This window comes from Typopeltis vanoorti, chromosome 8 (genome assembly GCF_054136105.1).
Source record: "Typopeltis vanoorti isolate ZY-2024b chromosome 8, IOZ_Tvanoo_1.0, whole genome shotgun sequence".
Taxonomy (NCBI): domain Eukaryota; kingdom Metazoa; phylum Arthropoda; class Arachnida; order Uropygi; family Thelyphonidae; genus Typopeltis; species Typopeltis vanoorti.
In genome coordinates, this window is record NC_143556.1 from 83,676,432 (window position 1) to 83,691,500 (window position 15,069).

Sequence of the window (15,069 nt, forward strand, 5' to 3'; positions counted from 1 at the left end):
GACGAATGCCTGCTTTATTTCACAAGAATTATCCAGCTTTCTCAAAACTAAGCAATATAGTAGGATATAGAACCCAAACAGAAGAAATAATTACCAAACAGGAAGAAGGGTGCACAAGAAAGGTCTTATAAAAGATGACACAGTACAAATTTCCAAAAAAATATATGGGTTCTATTTTTTTTTTCTTGTCAGAATGCCTCAACAAATTAAACAAAGGCCACAGTGTTCACATCTTCTCTTTGTTTTAATACCAATTCTTATTTGTTGTGTTGTGTGATGTTAGATGCCTAAATGATATTCGTTGAAGTTTTTCTGGGAAATGTAGTGTTTTTCAATCCATTTAAGTTTTAAATACTAACTTTTGTCTTGTTAATTAAAGGTGTCGATGTTGAAATAACGATTGCTGTTAATACATTTGATGTGCTTGTGAAAATGCATAAAAGCTGATTTTTTTTTTAATTATATATGTTTGGGCCTGTGAACGACGATTTCGTTAGAAAACTAATGTCTTGCATGTATTTAGTGATATAATTACAATTGAAATAGCATATTTTCTGAATTAATATTATTTCATATACTTGACATATGAACTTAGTATAAATAGACTGAAAATAACTGGATTGACTCTTGTAACTCCGATGAACCAATAATTGCTTAGAGAAATATGGCATTTGTTATCACGGAGAGCGAAATAGATCTAAATAAATAAAAATTTACGGGTTCTGGATAAAATTAAAATATTATCTTAATAAAGTATGATGAAAGTAATTACGAAATGTAAGATAAAGTTGAAAACAGCATAAACAAAATACAACATGCATTGGGCATAAAAGTATTATTTCAAAGCAATATGTGAGCGAAGATGAAGAGTGGACTGTGAAGTTTGGAATAGTTACACACACACGCAGGGATTTATTGTTTATCCCTTTCTATTTCTGGCTGTTACTCTTTTTGAAATATTAGAAATGGCTTGATGAAACACAGAGCAATCCTTCACAGCTTATGATTATTATAGATATGATGTGATACTTCATATTATTACTGAGATAAGAGCCAACAAGAGCCGAAGTGAAGCCTGTTGGCCCGTAATTGTATTAGTGCAATTCAACTCGCCTTTTGGCGACTCGTACAGTAAATAAATAAACTCTGCACTACTGCAACCTCAGTATTTACATCTGGGTCTACCTACTCACTGATGAGACCTCAAAAAAGGTCGAAACCGGTCTAGGTAGTGACCTTCTCCCATAATGTATAACAGCATACATCTCCTATGAGTTGTGTTTTACATTATGGGAAAATACTAAGGACAGTGATCGGAGCTTACTCCATCTATACTACGAGTTGCCTCAGCATGTACCATGTGTTGGCTTACGCTTGGACTCGCCGAACTTTTATAGTTTCTATATTCGGCATGAAACTCTTAGATTTCCTATCTTTGAGTTTCTTATTCGGCTAAGAAATAATGTTGAATTCAATATCCACTTAATTTGAATAACTTAATAATAATAATAATAATAATAATAATAATAATAATATTATTATTATTATTATTATTATTATTATTATTATTATTATTATTATTATTATTATTATTATTATTATTATTACGTGATACCGCCAAGAAATCCAAAGACTCATCGAGGGAGAGCATCCACTCTACAGCTCTCTGTCTCCACCACTCAATCCACAAACTACCACGAACCGCAACTACACCAACGCCATCTACCATAACGCAAAGTCGTGATATGGATAAGAAAAATATTATTTTCACGTTGTATTTTAAGATACATAACGGCATAAATGGCATACCATTTCTTTTAAGCTTCTGACTACCAGTAATATGGTAATATTTATTAACATATTTTCAGCGCATCGAGTAATGTATATGACTGAAAAGGTGGATTAATTCAAATCTAGCCCACTAACCTAAGATCATTTATATTATCCTATTTTACACTTATTTATATTATCTTTATTTTACTGATGTTATTTTACACTTCAATTATCTAGACTCATACGGAGATGGTAGAATGTTTTGTAGAAGAAAACGAGTTTTTTTTTTTCGCAAACTGCTTTTATTCTAGGAGTTGTGTTTTACATATGAAACAAACAGGTAGAAATAAAAGATATTGTATATGTGTACGATTGCATATCTTTTATGAGAATAGTAAGAAGTATAATATATTTCCGAGTTGAGATCCCAGAATAGGTCCTTGGCTTAAACTGCATCATAATATGAATGTTTCTGAAACTGAAAGTAACGTGTCATTATTTGGATTGCCTAGCAAAACACACTTTTCTAATGGGACCTGAAATGATATGAAAAATATCAGGCTTTTGAACAGAATCATTATCTCACATTAACCACCAAATTCAATAATAAGCTGAAGGCTTCCTACCTTTCTTGAGTAGCATTATTACGAAGTGGTTGCTTTGCTTCGTTTTTCGACGATAATAATGATTATCATATGTACATAATGATAGCTGGTAATCATCGCCTAATGTTTGTGTGCAATTTATTCCATAGTCTTCAATATATGTCAAACTAGATTACGAGGAAAGATCACAACGAAACTAAAACCAAGGCCTACACGTTATATACATTATCTACCAATAATTGTCCGGGCACCCCTGTTATTTGAAGTTATGGAGCATTCCAGGTTTGTCAATAACATGAGAACCTGTGTACAGATAGTAGGAAGCAGTATTTAATCGTAGCAGTTGAATACAGTTGGTTTGGCAACACAACGTGAACTCGGCGTCTTCGAGAGAGGTGTCAAGAGGTCTGTCACATTAGTGGCATGTCCATACGTGCCATCGCCGCTCAACTGGAGTATCCAAAATCAACGGTTGGCGATGTGATCAATAAATGGAGACATTCATGCATGACTAGTGCAGGAAAACACCCAGTGCGGCCTTCGAAAATGACTAACAGGACAGGAGGGTGTTAAAACGGGTGGCAAGAAAAAACGGCAAAAATCGGCACAGACCATCCGCAATGAGTTCAAGAGCGCCAGTATCACTATGGTGAGCACTAATACTGTACGAAAATAACTCCATTTACTGGGTTTCCACGGAAGAGCAGCGGTACACGTCGAACATCACAACAACGAACAGGGCGGCTAGTCTCTTTGCACCAGGAACTGAACAATTGTGAAGTAGACAACTGACCAGCGGAAAGTGGTACTCTGGAGATGAATCAAGGTTAAACTGTTTCTAGTCTGATGGCATTGGTGTGGTTGTGGAGGCAGCCTGGGAGTAATGGTGTGTGGTGCATTCAGCTGGTTTGGAGTGGGACTACTGGTCATTGTCTGTGGTTCCATCAAGGTTCCATCAGTATACCTTGATATTCTGGATAGTCAGGTGTTTTCAACACTGTAGAATTTTTATGTAACGGACACGTCTTACTCTCAAGACGGAACTTTTCTATCTCACAAAACTTCAGCTCTTATGGAACAGTACGAAGAAAAGGGTGTTATACGACTGCCTTGGAATGCGCAGCATCCTAACCTCAACCCCCATCGAACACCTATGGGACGAATTGGAGTGGTGACTGAGGTCCAGAGCAGGTTCTCGATGTCCTTTGATGTCCGTCGCACATTTGTGGAAAGTTTCCCTCAAAGATTAGAGGAAGTGATCATAGCCAAAGGTAGACAGAGAACTGACGATACTAAGGACTAAGGAAGCCATTTTGCCTATTTGCAAGGCTTGATACTGCTGCACTTTGACTAGTGTGCGTAGATTTGGTTATTTCTGTTCCGAGGAGATGGAGAAGCACAAAGAACATCTGCAACGATGATATCAGAATTATGGAAATGTAGAATATAAGTAGAGAATGGTAAACAGCTGTATGATAGAGACCTCTAAACTTCTGAAACGGTGTTATGAGATACAGGTTAATGAAATTTTCGTTGTATAGAATATGACGAGAGGAGAGTGAAGCTGAGTTTATGTGCGATTACGGTGTGTGTCCTAGATTTTGCTCTTACAGAACAGTGAGTGAATAAAACTGGTGAGGGCACCAAGAGTGAATGAGTTAGATAGAATGTATGACAGCTGGTGTATGGGTGATGCGCAGCCTTCCTCGATGAGCCCTAATTTCGCTCAGGTATTTGATAATAATAATAATAATAATAATAATACTTTAGAAATGACTGGCTATATGATTCATAATATTAACGAAAAAAACCAGTTTCTGTACCTTAATAACTCGTATTACTTCGTCACAGTTAGTAATCCATATAATAGGATATAATACGATACAATAAAATCTGCTCTCAGTATAACTAATTAAATTACAAGCTCCTATTGTAAATGTTGAATCGGCAATTAGCTTTCTCATCTTGTTTTCTGATAATTCTTACAATACGTAATGCCTAACATTTCAAGATCTGAATAAAAAATTCCATAAATCGTAAAGAGTATTTTCCTTTAAGCATGATATTGCGAATATATTCCTCCATGGTGTATTCAGCCCGCTTTGTGTTATGAGAGGTATATCAATACCAATTTCATTTCTCTAATCTTGTAATTACTCGCAATCTAAACTCTGCAAGACTTTCTACAGAACGGTGTATTTGTATGATATGATTTGGAGAACAACCATTTTGGGGTAAATTTATGGGCTACACTAACAATGACACAAAACGTACATATTTAAGTAATGATGCAACAGGAGTAGAACTGCATTCGAAGTATGGAATGAAAGAGAAGATAGTCTAGTGCTGGTTTCTTCGTTTGCAATTGTTGGGATCTTTTTTTTAGAATAGCATTCATAAACCAATTATATGCCATGTAGCTATTCTGTTTTCTTCCTTTTCTACTGCATCCGAATAGACAACTGTTTTTCATTATATTTATGATGCCTATTTTAGATAAAGGTGTTTTCAGATCTAGTATGAAGATGTCGGATAGGGATTAAGACGTCCGGAAATTTAAAAACCCAATTTTGTTGTTGTTGTTGTGTATACAAACCACATTCAGACAACCAATTATTGCTTCTATCCAACTACTTGCAATATTTTTTATTTCGTGAACTGAGTAAAAGAAAGAAAGCATTAACATCTGATTTAATCTGGTCGATGAATATCATGAAAACTGATTTTAAGTTATCTTGAATAATTTCTTGATTTTTCCACGATCAGAATAGCACCATTATAAATTGTTAACTAAGTCAATTGTTCATTAATAATCTGCCTTTTACATTTGAAGTTTGAATGCAATATAACACGCTGAATTTTCTTCCTTGTAAATTTTTGTATATTTCTAATTATAGTTATTATCTAAACTACATGGTGTTGTGAAGTATTTCTTAAAATACTCAGAGCCAGTTTTCCAAACAATTGCAGTTATACTAACCATGGAGTTAATGTCTGGTTTGTTTAGATAATACAATATTTAATGTCAACTTTTTCACTTTTCGCTTAAATAGTGATGAGAAGAATATTTTGTATAGAGAATTTTTTTTTTATTTCCTATCCTGAGTGATCCTCAATCTTAACACCCTATGCTCCAGCTCTCTTTCATATTAAGGACTTGCATCTCACACACTCTTTCACTGCAATGCAATGGCCAGTTTTCTATCTTTGCCATTAAACGATCTCGAGTGTCACAACATAATTATGTAATTTTACAATTTCGAACTTAATGGAAAGTGCCAGATATTTCCAAAATTTCAATTACATTATTATTTGTCTCTTTGCATTCATAACATGAACAAACGTTGACGCAATAAAAACACATCAGCTTAACTAGTGAAATTGCTCACACACCCACACATGCACGCACACCATAGAATGACGGATAAATAATTCAGTTTATATTGTTGCTGATCTACTAAAAGAAATAAAAACTGTTTACAAGGATGTTAAACCTCTCCAATCTAGCTGAGAGTTTATTAAATTTCTTAAACATTTATGAATTTAATCATTTTATAAAATAAACAAACTGCGTTAATAAGTACTAAGTTCTTGTAGTTTATTTATTTTTTTTATAAAATGCTTAAATTTCAGGAAATATGCATTTCTTTCAAAAAGAGTGATTTATAAGCGATTTCAAAAATATAGCGGCATTTAGAGATCAATAGAATATAAATGTCTGCTTAGTATTTAATTTGCCCAATATAATTTGTCAAAATAACGGTCTTTATACAGGATACACTGTGTAACGATACAAATAAGAACGTTGATCGAGTGTGTGTGTGAAAGACAGCGAGAGTAAATTTTCTTACGGTTTTCTTACCTTTCTACACAGATAGTCTTTCCGTTCGCAAGAAAATTCTTGTGAATGAAGAAAGATATAGAATTTCATCTTATTATAACATCAAACTGCAATTCTTACCTCCATAATTAGGCCTCACGCGTTTATCGTAGCCCTGGTCAAAGAATGCGTTGAGAATTTTAGTGATATTCACTCTGTCATCTCTGAAATAAAGAGAAATTTAATTTAGTATGAAGACATGATAATTCTTATGCTTTAATCTATTAACACATGAGTACATATTAAACATATGAGTATACACAGATCAGCTTATTCTATAGCTCCGTTTGTCAGTCATATTATGTTTGTGATACATTCACAAGAGAAGAAATAGAAATACAGTATTATTTATACGAATGTTGGTATGAAATGTTTTCTGATAATTGACCAGAAAAAAAAGAAATCATAATTCTTTTACATTTCATTTCCATTGTGTGATCGACATGTTCGCGAGTCCTTCTGCATCACTTTTCTTACTCCACCCCACATTAATTATTTCTTAGTTGGTAACTTAGCCAATTTTATTCGGGTGATGACACTTTTCTTGAGAAAACTTGAGTGTTTCCTCTCACAAAACAGGTAATCTTCATAGAGCACTAGCAATAAATAAATATGAAATACTGACCACGGGTTAATTGCTTTGATCATAGTTCTAACCCAACGAACTATGAAAGACAACAAAAATGAAGACAGAAATTTTGATAATCCATTTTTTTTTTTTTTTAAATAGGCAATGTCAAAATCACGAAAAAATTGAATTACAAAGGACGAAATCTTCTATGTACAGTTTTCATCATTCTTTTTCATAATATCAGGAAACGATGTGCACTAACATACTGTATGGTGGCAATTAACCAGGCCTGTTTAACTTTTGCAGACCCTCAGTAGCTGATGTTCACATCACCTATTAAAGCACTTCACATGCTTCTTAAGTCACAAGTACAACACTTTTTGTATTTGTCCGTTCTAACATTCCATGTACGGGAATTTCAAACCTGATCTCCCCCTCTTTTTGATCTACTTTGGCTCAAAATTTCCTTACTACATGTTGCAGTGTTAAACTGCTATCGTTATCATTTTTCGAATCCTCACAGCCTCCGGTTCTCACTGATTTTCCGTTTAGTGAGTGAGTTCATCTTCCTTGGATACTGCAGTGTCCACAACACAAGTTATCTCCTCATTTCCAATTCCACTTATCAGGCTTGAAGAAACACCACAGTATTTGCTGTTATCAATTACTTAACACAATTTGCCCATCAGGACACCTCATATTCCTAACCATTCTATTAACACCCTTCACCTTTTTTTAATCAAATCACCCTCCAGATATACTGGATGGCAATTGTCGACTCAGTAATTCAGATCATAATTTCGTAAACATTCATTTTTTGGATCGTTTTTGATGAGAAGTTGTCAGTCTCATGGATGTTGGCATTACAATGATACCAGATGTGACCACTGTGGTCCCGTATTCACCGCAAATGTTACTGTTTTTTCCTAAGATTGATTACCTTCGTTTCCTTGATCCAAACAACTGTACCAATCAGATAACAACAATTTAATGGGATGAAGACCTTCGTTAGAAATAGGTCCTAGGAAATTGAGTATACTGTGAGTGGCTGAATATCAAAACTTCACTTTCAAATGCAGCCTCCACTGAAATTTGAAGCATCTTACGAAAAAGCAACAAATGCAAAGCCTATTTTCAAAGGTCCTACGGGAAAATATTGGTTTCTTGTTCAACCGTTAGTTTAGGTTTCTAGTGTTCCTTGTCAAGACAGTTGAACTCGCCTTCTCCCTTTCATAATTACCTATCACTCTCACATCCAGATGGCCATTCGAATATTTTACAATGATAGCGCTGATTCACTGTCATCATTCTTCTTTGCATCTGCGAAGGATAATCACGAATGTAACACGTGTACATTTGAAACAAATTTTATTACATATTTTAAACGGTCAGTCGCATGATCACATTTAGTAATTGATCACAAAGAAATGCTGAATCCTGATTAGTAGGGATATCATGATTACTTCTGATCGTGAAGAGGTTATCTTAGTTGCGTTAGGTTTGTTATAGAAATGTAATAGCCTATGTCCTTTATAACCTTTCACACTCGTCTGGCATCTTCCTTACAGCATGCAGGAAGTCTTGGTTCAAATAAGAGGGAAAAAGGTTAAGCATTAAATCTCTTTCCCATCTGAAAAATCGTGGAGACTGTCATCTTCATCCTCTCATCATCCTTTTACCCTTTTTTACCTTGCGGTGTCGAGGGTTTATTATATCATCGGACCTCAAACCGTTTACAGGATAAGGTGGTTAGCCCTACGCCCCCGGTGTATTCTATGTCCGTAGTGTTGAGTTCTCAAGGCCGGTTCGCCTGCTTTGCGGAAGGAAAAACCCCAGTATAAGCTGGGGGGAAAAACCTTACTGTTCACGGCCAAAACTGGCTAATTTGGCTAAGGCTGAGGAAGATCCTTCAGATCCTTACGTCACCGACGAGAATCGAACCTAGGACACTCCTTCCGCATGCATATGGTTGCGAAGCGCACAGCCACTAGGCTAACCGTGTGGACATGGAGACTGTAAAAACAAGAAAATGAATAAGGGATTAAAATATGAAAAAATATAACTCCTAGTTCAGCGCGCCTAAAAAACAACTGGTGCTTAGTAAACATCAAAAATATATAGACGGATAACAAAGTTGACTAAACGCTGAAAAAAACTTTACAATAGAAATAAATAAATTCATGCTTACAAACAAATGCAAAATCGCATAACATGCATTAGCTGTCTGGAGTTAACGATAGAAGATGATTGTAGGCGAAATTGAAGTTTCTGATGTTAAAAGATTTAATAAGAAATTTCCATATGTCGCTTAACATCGGTCATTTGTTTTTTATTCACTGATCGAAGTGAATGGATAACCGAGATTACTTCCTTCAGAAATCGGGAATAAAAATTCTCTTTTACATCAGGCATGGTTAAAGCGTTCCAATCAACTGCATAGTTGGTATTATAAGTACTGTTAGCGAGAACAGACCTTTTATGCTCGACTTCTGCAACATGTTACTTCTTTCTCACTTCTAATCCACATCTTGTCTGTCGTACGCAGGCTAAATACAAGACATGGAACTCTATATACTCCTGGGTATTTGTATAAAGATGTGCTATCTTTAGGAGACCTCAGGAGGCTTCGAACGAGATGCCATTTTAATCGATAGACTGACTGTCGATATGTGGAATTGTGATTGCTTCTCTATACTGTATATTCATACAATGATTTATCCAATTTCTTTAAGACTCTAAGAACACAAACAGCTGCTACTCAACACCCCCTCTACTCTTCAGTTTTCTAACAGTGGATTTAACAAGCACTTAAGCGCTCACTATCACCAAGTATCCTTGGATTTGTTAAATTTAACTCCAGCTTAAGGTGGTTAGCTGTATGCCTATAAGTATTCTTTTGTCTATAAGCTCTATGTACTCTGCTGGCCTGTTTTCCTGGCTGTGGGGAAAAACATGTATTTCTGGGAGGGAAAAAAATCTACTACGCTCGCATGAGACCGGCTAACCCACATTCAGTTGAAAAGCCATGATAAAAAGACTCTTCTCGTCCTTGACGGAGTTCGAACATAGGTCTTTCCAACCAAAACAATTCGTCTATACCGAATTTACTACGGAGACTCTCATTCTTCAGTTTTAACTTACCGAAATATATACATACACACTTGGTTAATAATGACAGTATTTTATTTTCTTCTGTAGTAGTATAGTAGCATGCAATGCTTAAATGTAATATGTACTAGCTGTGTAAGGAATAGAAGGAATGTTGTGTAATTTGTATTTGAGGAATAAAAGAAGCATCTTATTAAATTTCTGAGTTAATAGGGACGAAAATAGTTGCTGTTTAATAATTATGGTAGAGAAACTACGTTTGTGGGAGAAGTTTATAGTCTGATAATTACGTCTGTTCCTCCCTTAATTTCTCTGTTTCCTCTAAGAAAAGTGAACATCTGGAAGAAAAGATCTGCTACGTCAATCAGGACTGTTGTTAAGGTATATTCCGCCTCAAGGCAAGTACTGTTTTTCATTTTTCTAAATTTCTAAAAAAAAAAACGATGTTTTTTTTTTTTTTTTTTTACTTCATTTTGCCGTCCTGTAAAATTTCTTACTCCTAAGCATTGACATAATTGTTCAGTTGGTTATGACGATCTTGAAGTCATCATAAGAAGAGTTAACTCCACTTTCAGTTGAAAAGTCTTTATAATGTTTCACTAAATCCTGGAATTGAAACGCAGTTCGTTTAAATAAATGAGAACTGAGCCGCTTTTTCAAATGTTCGTATTAAATGAGGCAGAGTTATATGGTTAGTGAGATTTTAGTTCAAATTCGTGCAATTTTAATGTTACAACAATAACTTCAGAAATTACTGAAAAAGAGAGCCAAAAGACATCACTTCGGCGATGTAAAATTATTCAAATTAAATGGATATTGAATCCATCATTATTTCAAAGCCGAATAGAGAAACTACAAGAGTTTCATGCCTAATATAGAAACTATAAAAGTTTCGGCGGATCCAAGCGTAAGCAAAGCTTTCATGACAGGGACAACTCGTAGTAAAGGTGGAGTTAGCTGCGATCACTATCCTTAGTATTTCCCATATTGTAAAACACATCTCCTTGCGGACATGTATGATGTTATACATTATGGAGGGGTCACTACCCAAACAGATTTCGACCTTTTGAGGTCTCGTCAGTGGGAGTTAGACCCAGATGTAAATACTCAGGTTGAAGTGATGCATAACTTATACTTTACCATACGAGTTGCTAAAAAAAGGTGTTACATCACAAAAGGCAATAATAATTACTGAAAAAGAGAGCCAAAAGGCTTCACTTCGGCTATGCAATGTGGAAAGGCAGCAGGAGTAGATGATATTCAACAAGAAATGCTCAACAAATACAGATGTATTTGAGTTTGTTGACGAAACAGTGGCTTCACTTGATAATTTAGAAAGCATAGACAGATAATCGAATTCCCGATGATTGTGAGTAGAGGTCATGATACTGAGAAGTACAAGCAGTACAAGTCTACAGAACTTCCCAAATAAACTGAATAACTGCTGTAACAAATTTGGTATGAATGTCAGCTAAAAAGCAACCACTATGAAAATAGGAAGAAGCATTACAACATCAACTTAATCTTGCATGTAGGACGTGTAGAAAAGATAAAACAATTCAGCTATTTTAGGCAGAATTTTTAGTCTCATCTCATCTCATCTCATCTCATCTCGTCTCATCTTCTTTTTCCCCTCTTGTACCTTGCGGTGTCGAGGGTTTATTAATCATCGGACCTCAAACCGTTCACAAGATAAGGTGGCCAGACCTACGCTCCGGTGTATCCTATGTCCTGTAGTGTTGAGTTCTCAAGGCCGGTTCGCCTGCTTTGCGGGATGAAAAACCCCAGAATAAACTGGGAAAAAACCCTACTGTCCACGTCCAAGACCGGCTAACTTGACTATGGCTGAGGAAGATCTTTCAGCTCCTCACGTCACCGTCGGGAATCGAACCTAGGACACTAGAATTTTTATTGAAGTTAGCAAATTAAACATGGAAATAGACAACAGAATTTGCAAAGCTGATATGGTAGAAAGTCAACTGAATGAACAGAATAGAATAAGAAAAACCAATCAAAGGAATAAAAGCGTAGTGTACATAAATGTACTAAAAGTGTGCAAAGCAATAACAGTGTACATAAGACAATGTGCAAACCAGTTTTAACTTATGGAAAGTGCTGAGAAGATTTGGAAAGTGAACTAATTGCAATATCATATTAAATTCATGATATTAAGAAAGATCTTGACATAATTAGCATTCAGGAATATGTCAGAAGAGCTAATCTCAGGTGGTATGTTCATTTAAACAGAGGGAGCCCAAGATATAAGTGGATTCGTACAAAAAATGCCTTTGAAGAGCGAAACATAAGATTTAGCAACATTGAGTCCTGACATATAACAGATTAATTTCGATAAAAATAGTCGATATGAAGTAGTAATGATATAGCGTTTTCATGTAGTACTAATCATATTCTGTAAACCCCTTAAGGGTAAGAGGTATTTGATGATCACGATGATGAGAATTGAATACCTTTCTTGAGAAATCGTTAATTCTTTCAAATTAACGATTGCAAGGTACCGGATTATACATGCATAAAATAAAGGATTAGATATCATTAATCGTTCAGACATTTATAAATTCCACTTCAGATTTATCCGAATAAATCAATCAAAATATTGCTTTATTTTAATCATCTTATGGTTGCGATGAAAGACAGTATACGATTCCACATTCGGGATCGCGTCTTTTCATTATAGTACAACACCGAGACAACTTTCGTGAGCCAATCATCGAACATAAGAAAATAGAAATATTTATTTTTCGATGCTTTTTAAAGGAGTTATTAAAAGAAACCCTCTAAATATCCACCTTGTGGACGGATTGACAAACACAACAAATATAATCCCAAATCCTCTACACAAACTATATGTGAACGTTATCTGGGATAAAATTTCATAGAGATAAAGGCTGCATTCATTTGTCTACAATTTGCCATGAAAAATTTATGATTTCTCAGTTTCTTTATGACACTATTATAATTTTTACTTTTCAACAAGAAGCATTCTAAGATTTTTCAGGTGTACTTTGAAGAAATTTGCTTCTTACGCTTATCATCTACATATCTTCTACTGAAATGTTTTTAAATTCTATAGAGAAAACAGCTCCAGACAGTCAACTGTCTTCTTAGAAATGTCAGACAGCAATCTAGTACTGTCTTTTTCACAGTCTGAATTCTGACAAAAATGTAGGTATAGATTTCTATATGTAGAAATCTTTATATAGCAAGACATCTTTAAAAACTTCTTTTAAAACTATAATAACTAAGAATAAGTAAATGGGATTCTGAAAATCTGAAAAAAAAATTAATCCTTAAACCTTGTAAAATATTCTAAGGATTTCTACTCTTCGAAAGGATATCCAAACCAGTAGAAATCTTTAAGTGTCGATACATGATTTAATTTAAGGATATGCTGAATACTTCATCTTAATCTAAATAAAAATAACTAGATTTATAATATAGTTTGATTACTATTCAAGTTTAACACTTTGGAACATAGTAACTGTGATTTCTGTCATCATTTTTTTCCCAAGAAATTTGAAAATAGTGGTCCCAAACAATTAGGACACCTAATGAACAAGATCATTATGGGGGACTTTTCATTGCCGAGAAGGGGGAACTTAAGCATGGAATATATATTTAAAAAATCTACCTTATTCTTGAAAACATTTAGTCTACTAGTTCTAAATATTTCAAGTTATGCATTTCATTCATGGATCTTGGTAGTTTCATAAGGAAACTACCAAGATCCATGCATGCATGAATCTCTTGTTATACTGACGTAAGCCCCAACAAAAATCGCCTCAATTCGAAATTTTTCCATAAATATTCGCTACAGTTATTTTACAGATTCTGAAGAAGTGGTCCACAATCGTGAGAACCTTCTGGGAAGCATTTTTCGACTCTCTATTCAAAATAGAAAAAACAAAAATCGAAGAGTTCATATGGTCATATAATTCAAATAAGAGAGAGAACCAAAGCGTTGAATAAAGAAACCACTACCTTCATTCATGCTAGGATAGATTCTCCGCATCGAAGTCATAATGTTCTGGAATGCTTAATGAAACGAGTATTAGTGTCTTACTATATTACTCTCATCATGAAAGGTTGTGGATGAAAAATGAATTAGCTAATCTGGAAGTTATTCTCAAAAAACCATTGCTTATCAGAAACCACTTCAGGTTTCTGATAAGAAGTCTGGAGAAGCCGTCTTCAAACAGGAGACTGCTTTTCAGGAGAATGAAAATCGTTTTCTATATAAACCCATTCAGCAACATCCGTGCCACCACAGGATACGAATTCTCATCCTTCTCGTCTGTACTAGCAGGAAATTCTTCGCATTATATTCAGCAGGGGGCAAGTTTTTTTTCTCACTGTAAATGGAATTTTAATCCAAATAAAAAGATCAACTGACCATAAGAACACACATAATACACACTGACCTTGTATCTTTATGTATTTGAATCCCATTACAAGCACAATCACTGCATACACATTATAGGCCTAATATGATAATAACATGAGAGTTAGCTATGAATATCGTACAAACACTGCAGTAACAACGAACAGTACACTTATTAAAAAATCGCAGTTATGAAACAAAATATCCGAAAATATTAATGTTTCATATTTTGAAGAGAGAGAGAGAGAGAAGATGATGATTAGTGGATTTTAGTTAAACTATTTTGCCAGTATGGCACGTTTGAACACTGCAAGTAACATATCCAATCAGATTTGTGACAGGGTTTTGACCTCCACTAAATCATGTTAACTATCTTACGAACAAGTGCAGTTGACAGGCATGATATAGTGAGACTTCATGGCCTCGGTTAACCCTCAACGCGCAGATAATTCTTGGTCATCAGATGGGAGAATAGCAATTATGTTTGAGAAACGGTGAGCTAATCATCAGTTAAAATATTTTTCCAGAGTAAGTATTCATTTTTTACTAAAACTCAAAAATTACAGCATACAAAGAAGTGCAATCTATAAACAAACAATCAAGACGAGAAGAGAGAAGAGTTGAATTGTTAACCTTAATGAGGCGTGGTGGCCATTAGTTCTCTTTCTCTTATTTTCTACTAGAGATATTATTATTTGAATTTGGTTTCATAACAGATGAAAATAAAATTGGC

The 15,069-nt window shown here is 34.8% G+C and overlaps 1 protein-coding gene across 2 annotated transcripts in view; it reads right to left on the reverse strand.

Moving 5' to 3' along the window:
- The window catches only part of LOC150104171 (gamma-aminobutyric acid receptor subunit beta-like), a 527,915-nt gene that overhangs the window by 435,745 nt on the left and 77,101 nt on the right, over positions 1 to 15,069 (reverse strand). For both annotated transcript variants that reach the window (XM_090396794.1, XM_090396795.1), the window contains exon 2: positions 6,340 to 6,422. In XM_090396794.1, coding sequence (XP_090252920.1) covers positions 6,340 to 6,422 — 83 coding nt within the window. The remainder of the gene's footprint in view (positions 1 to 6,339; positions 6,423 to 15,069) is intronic.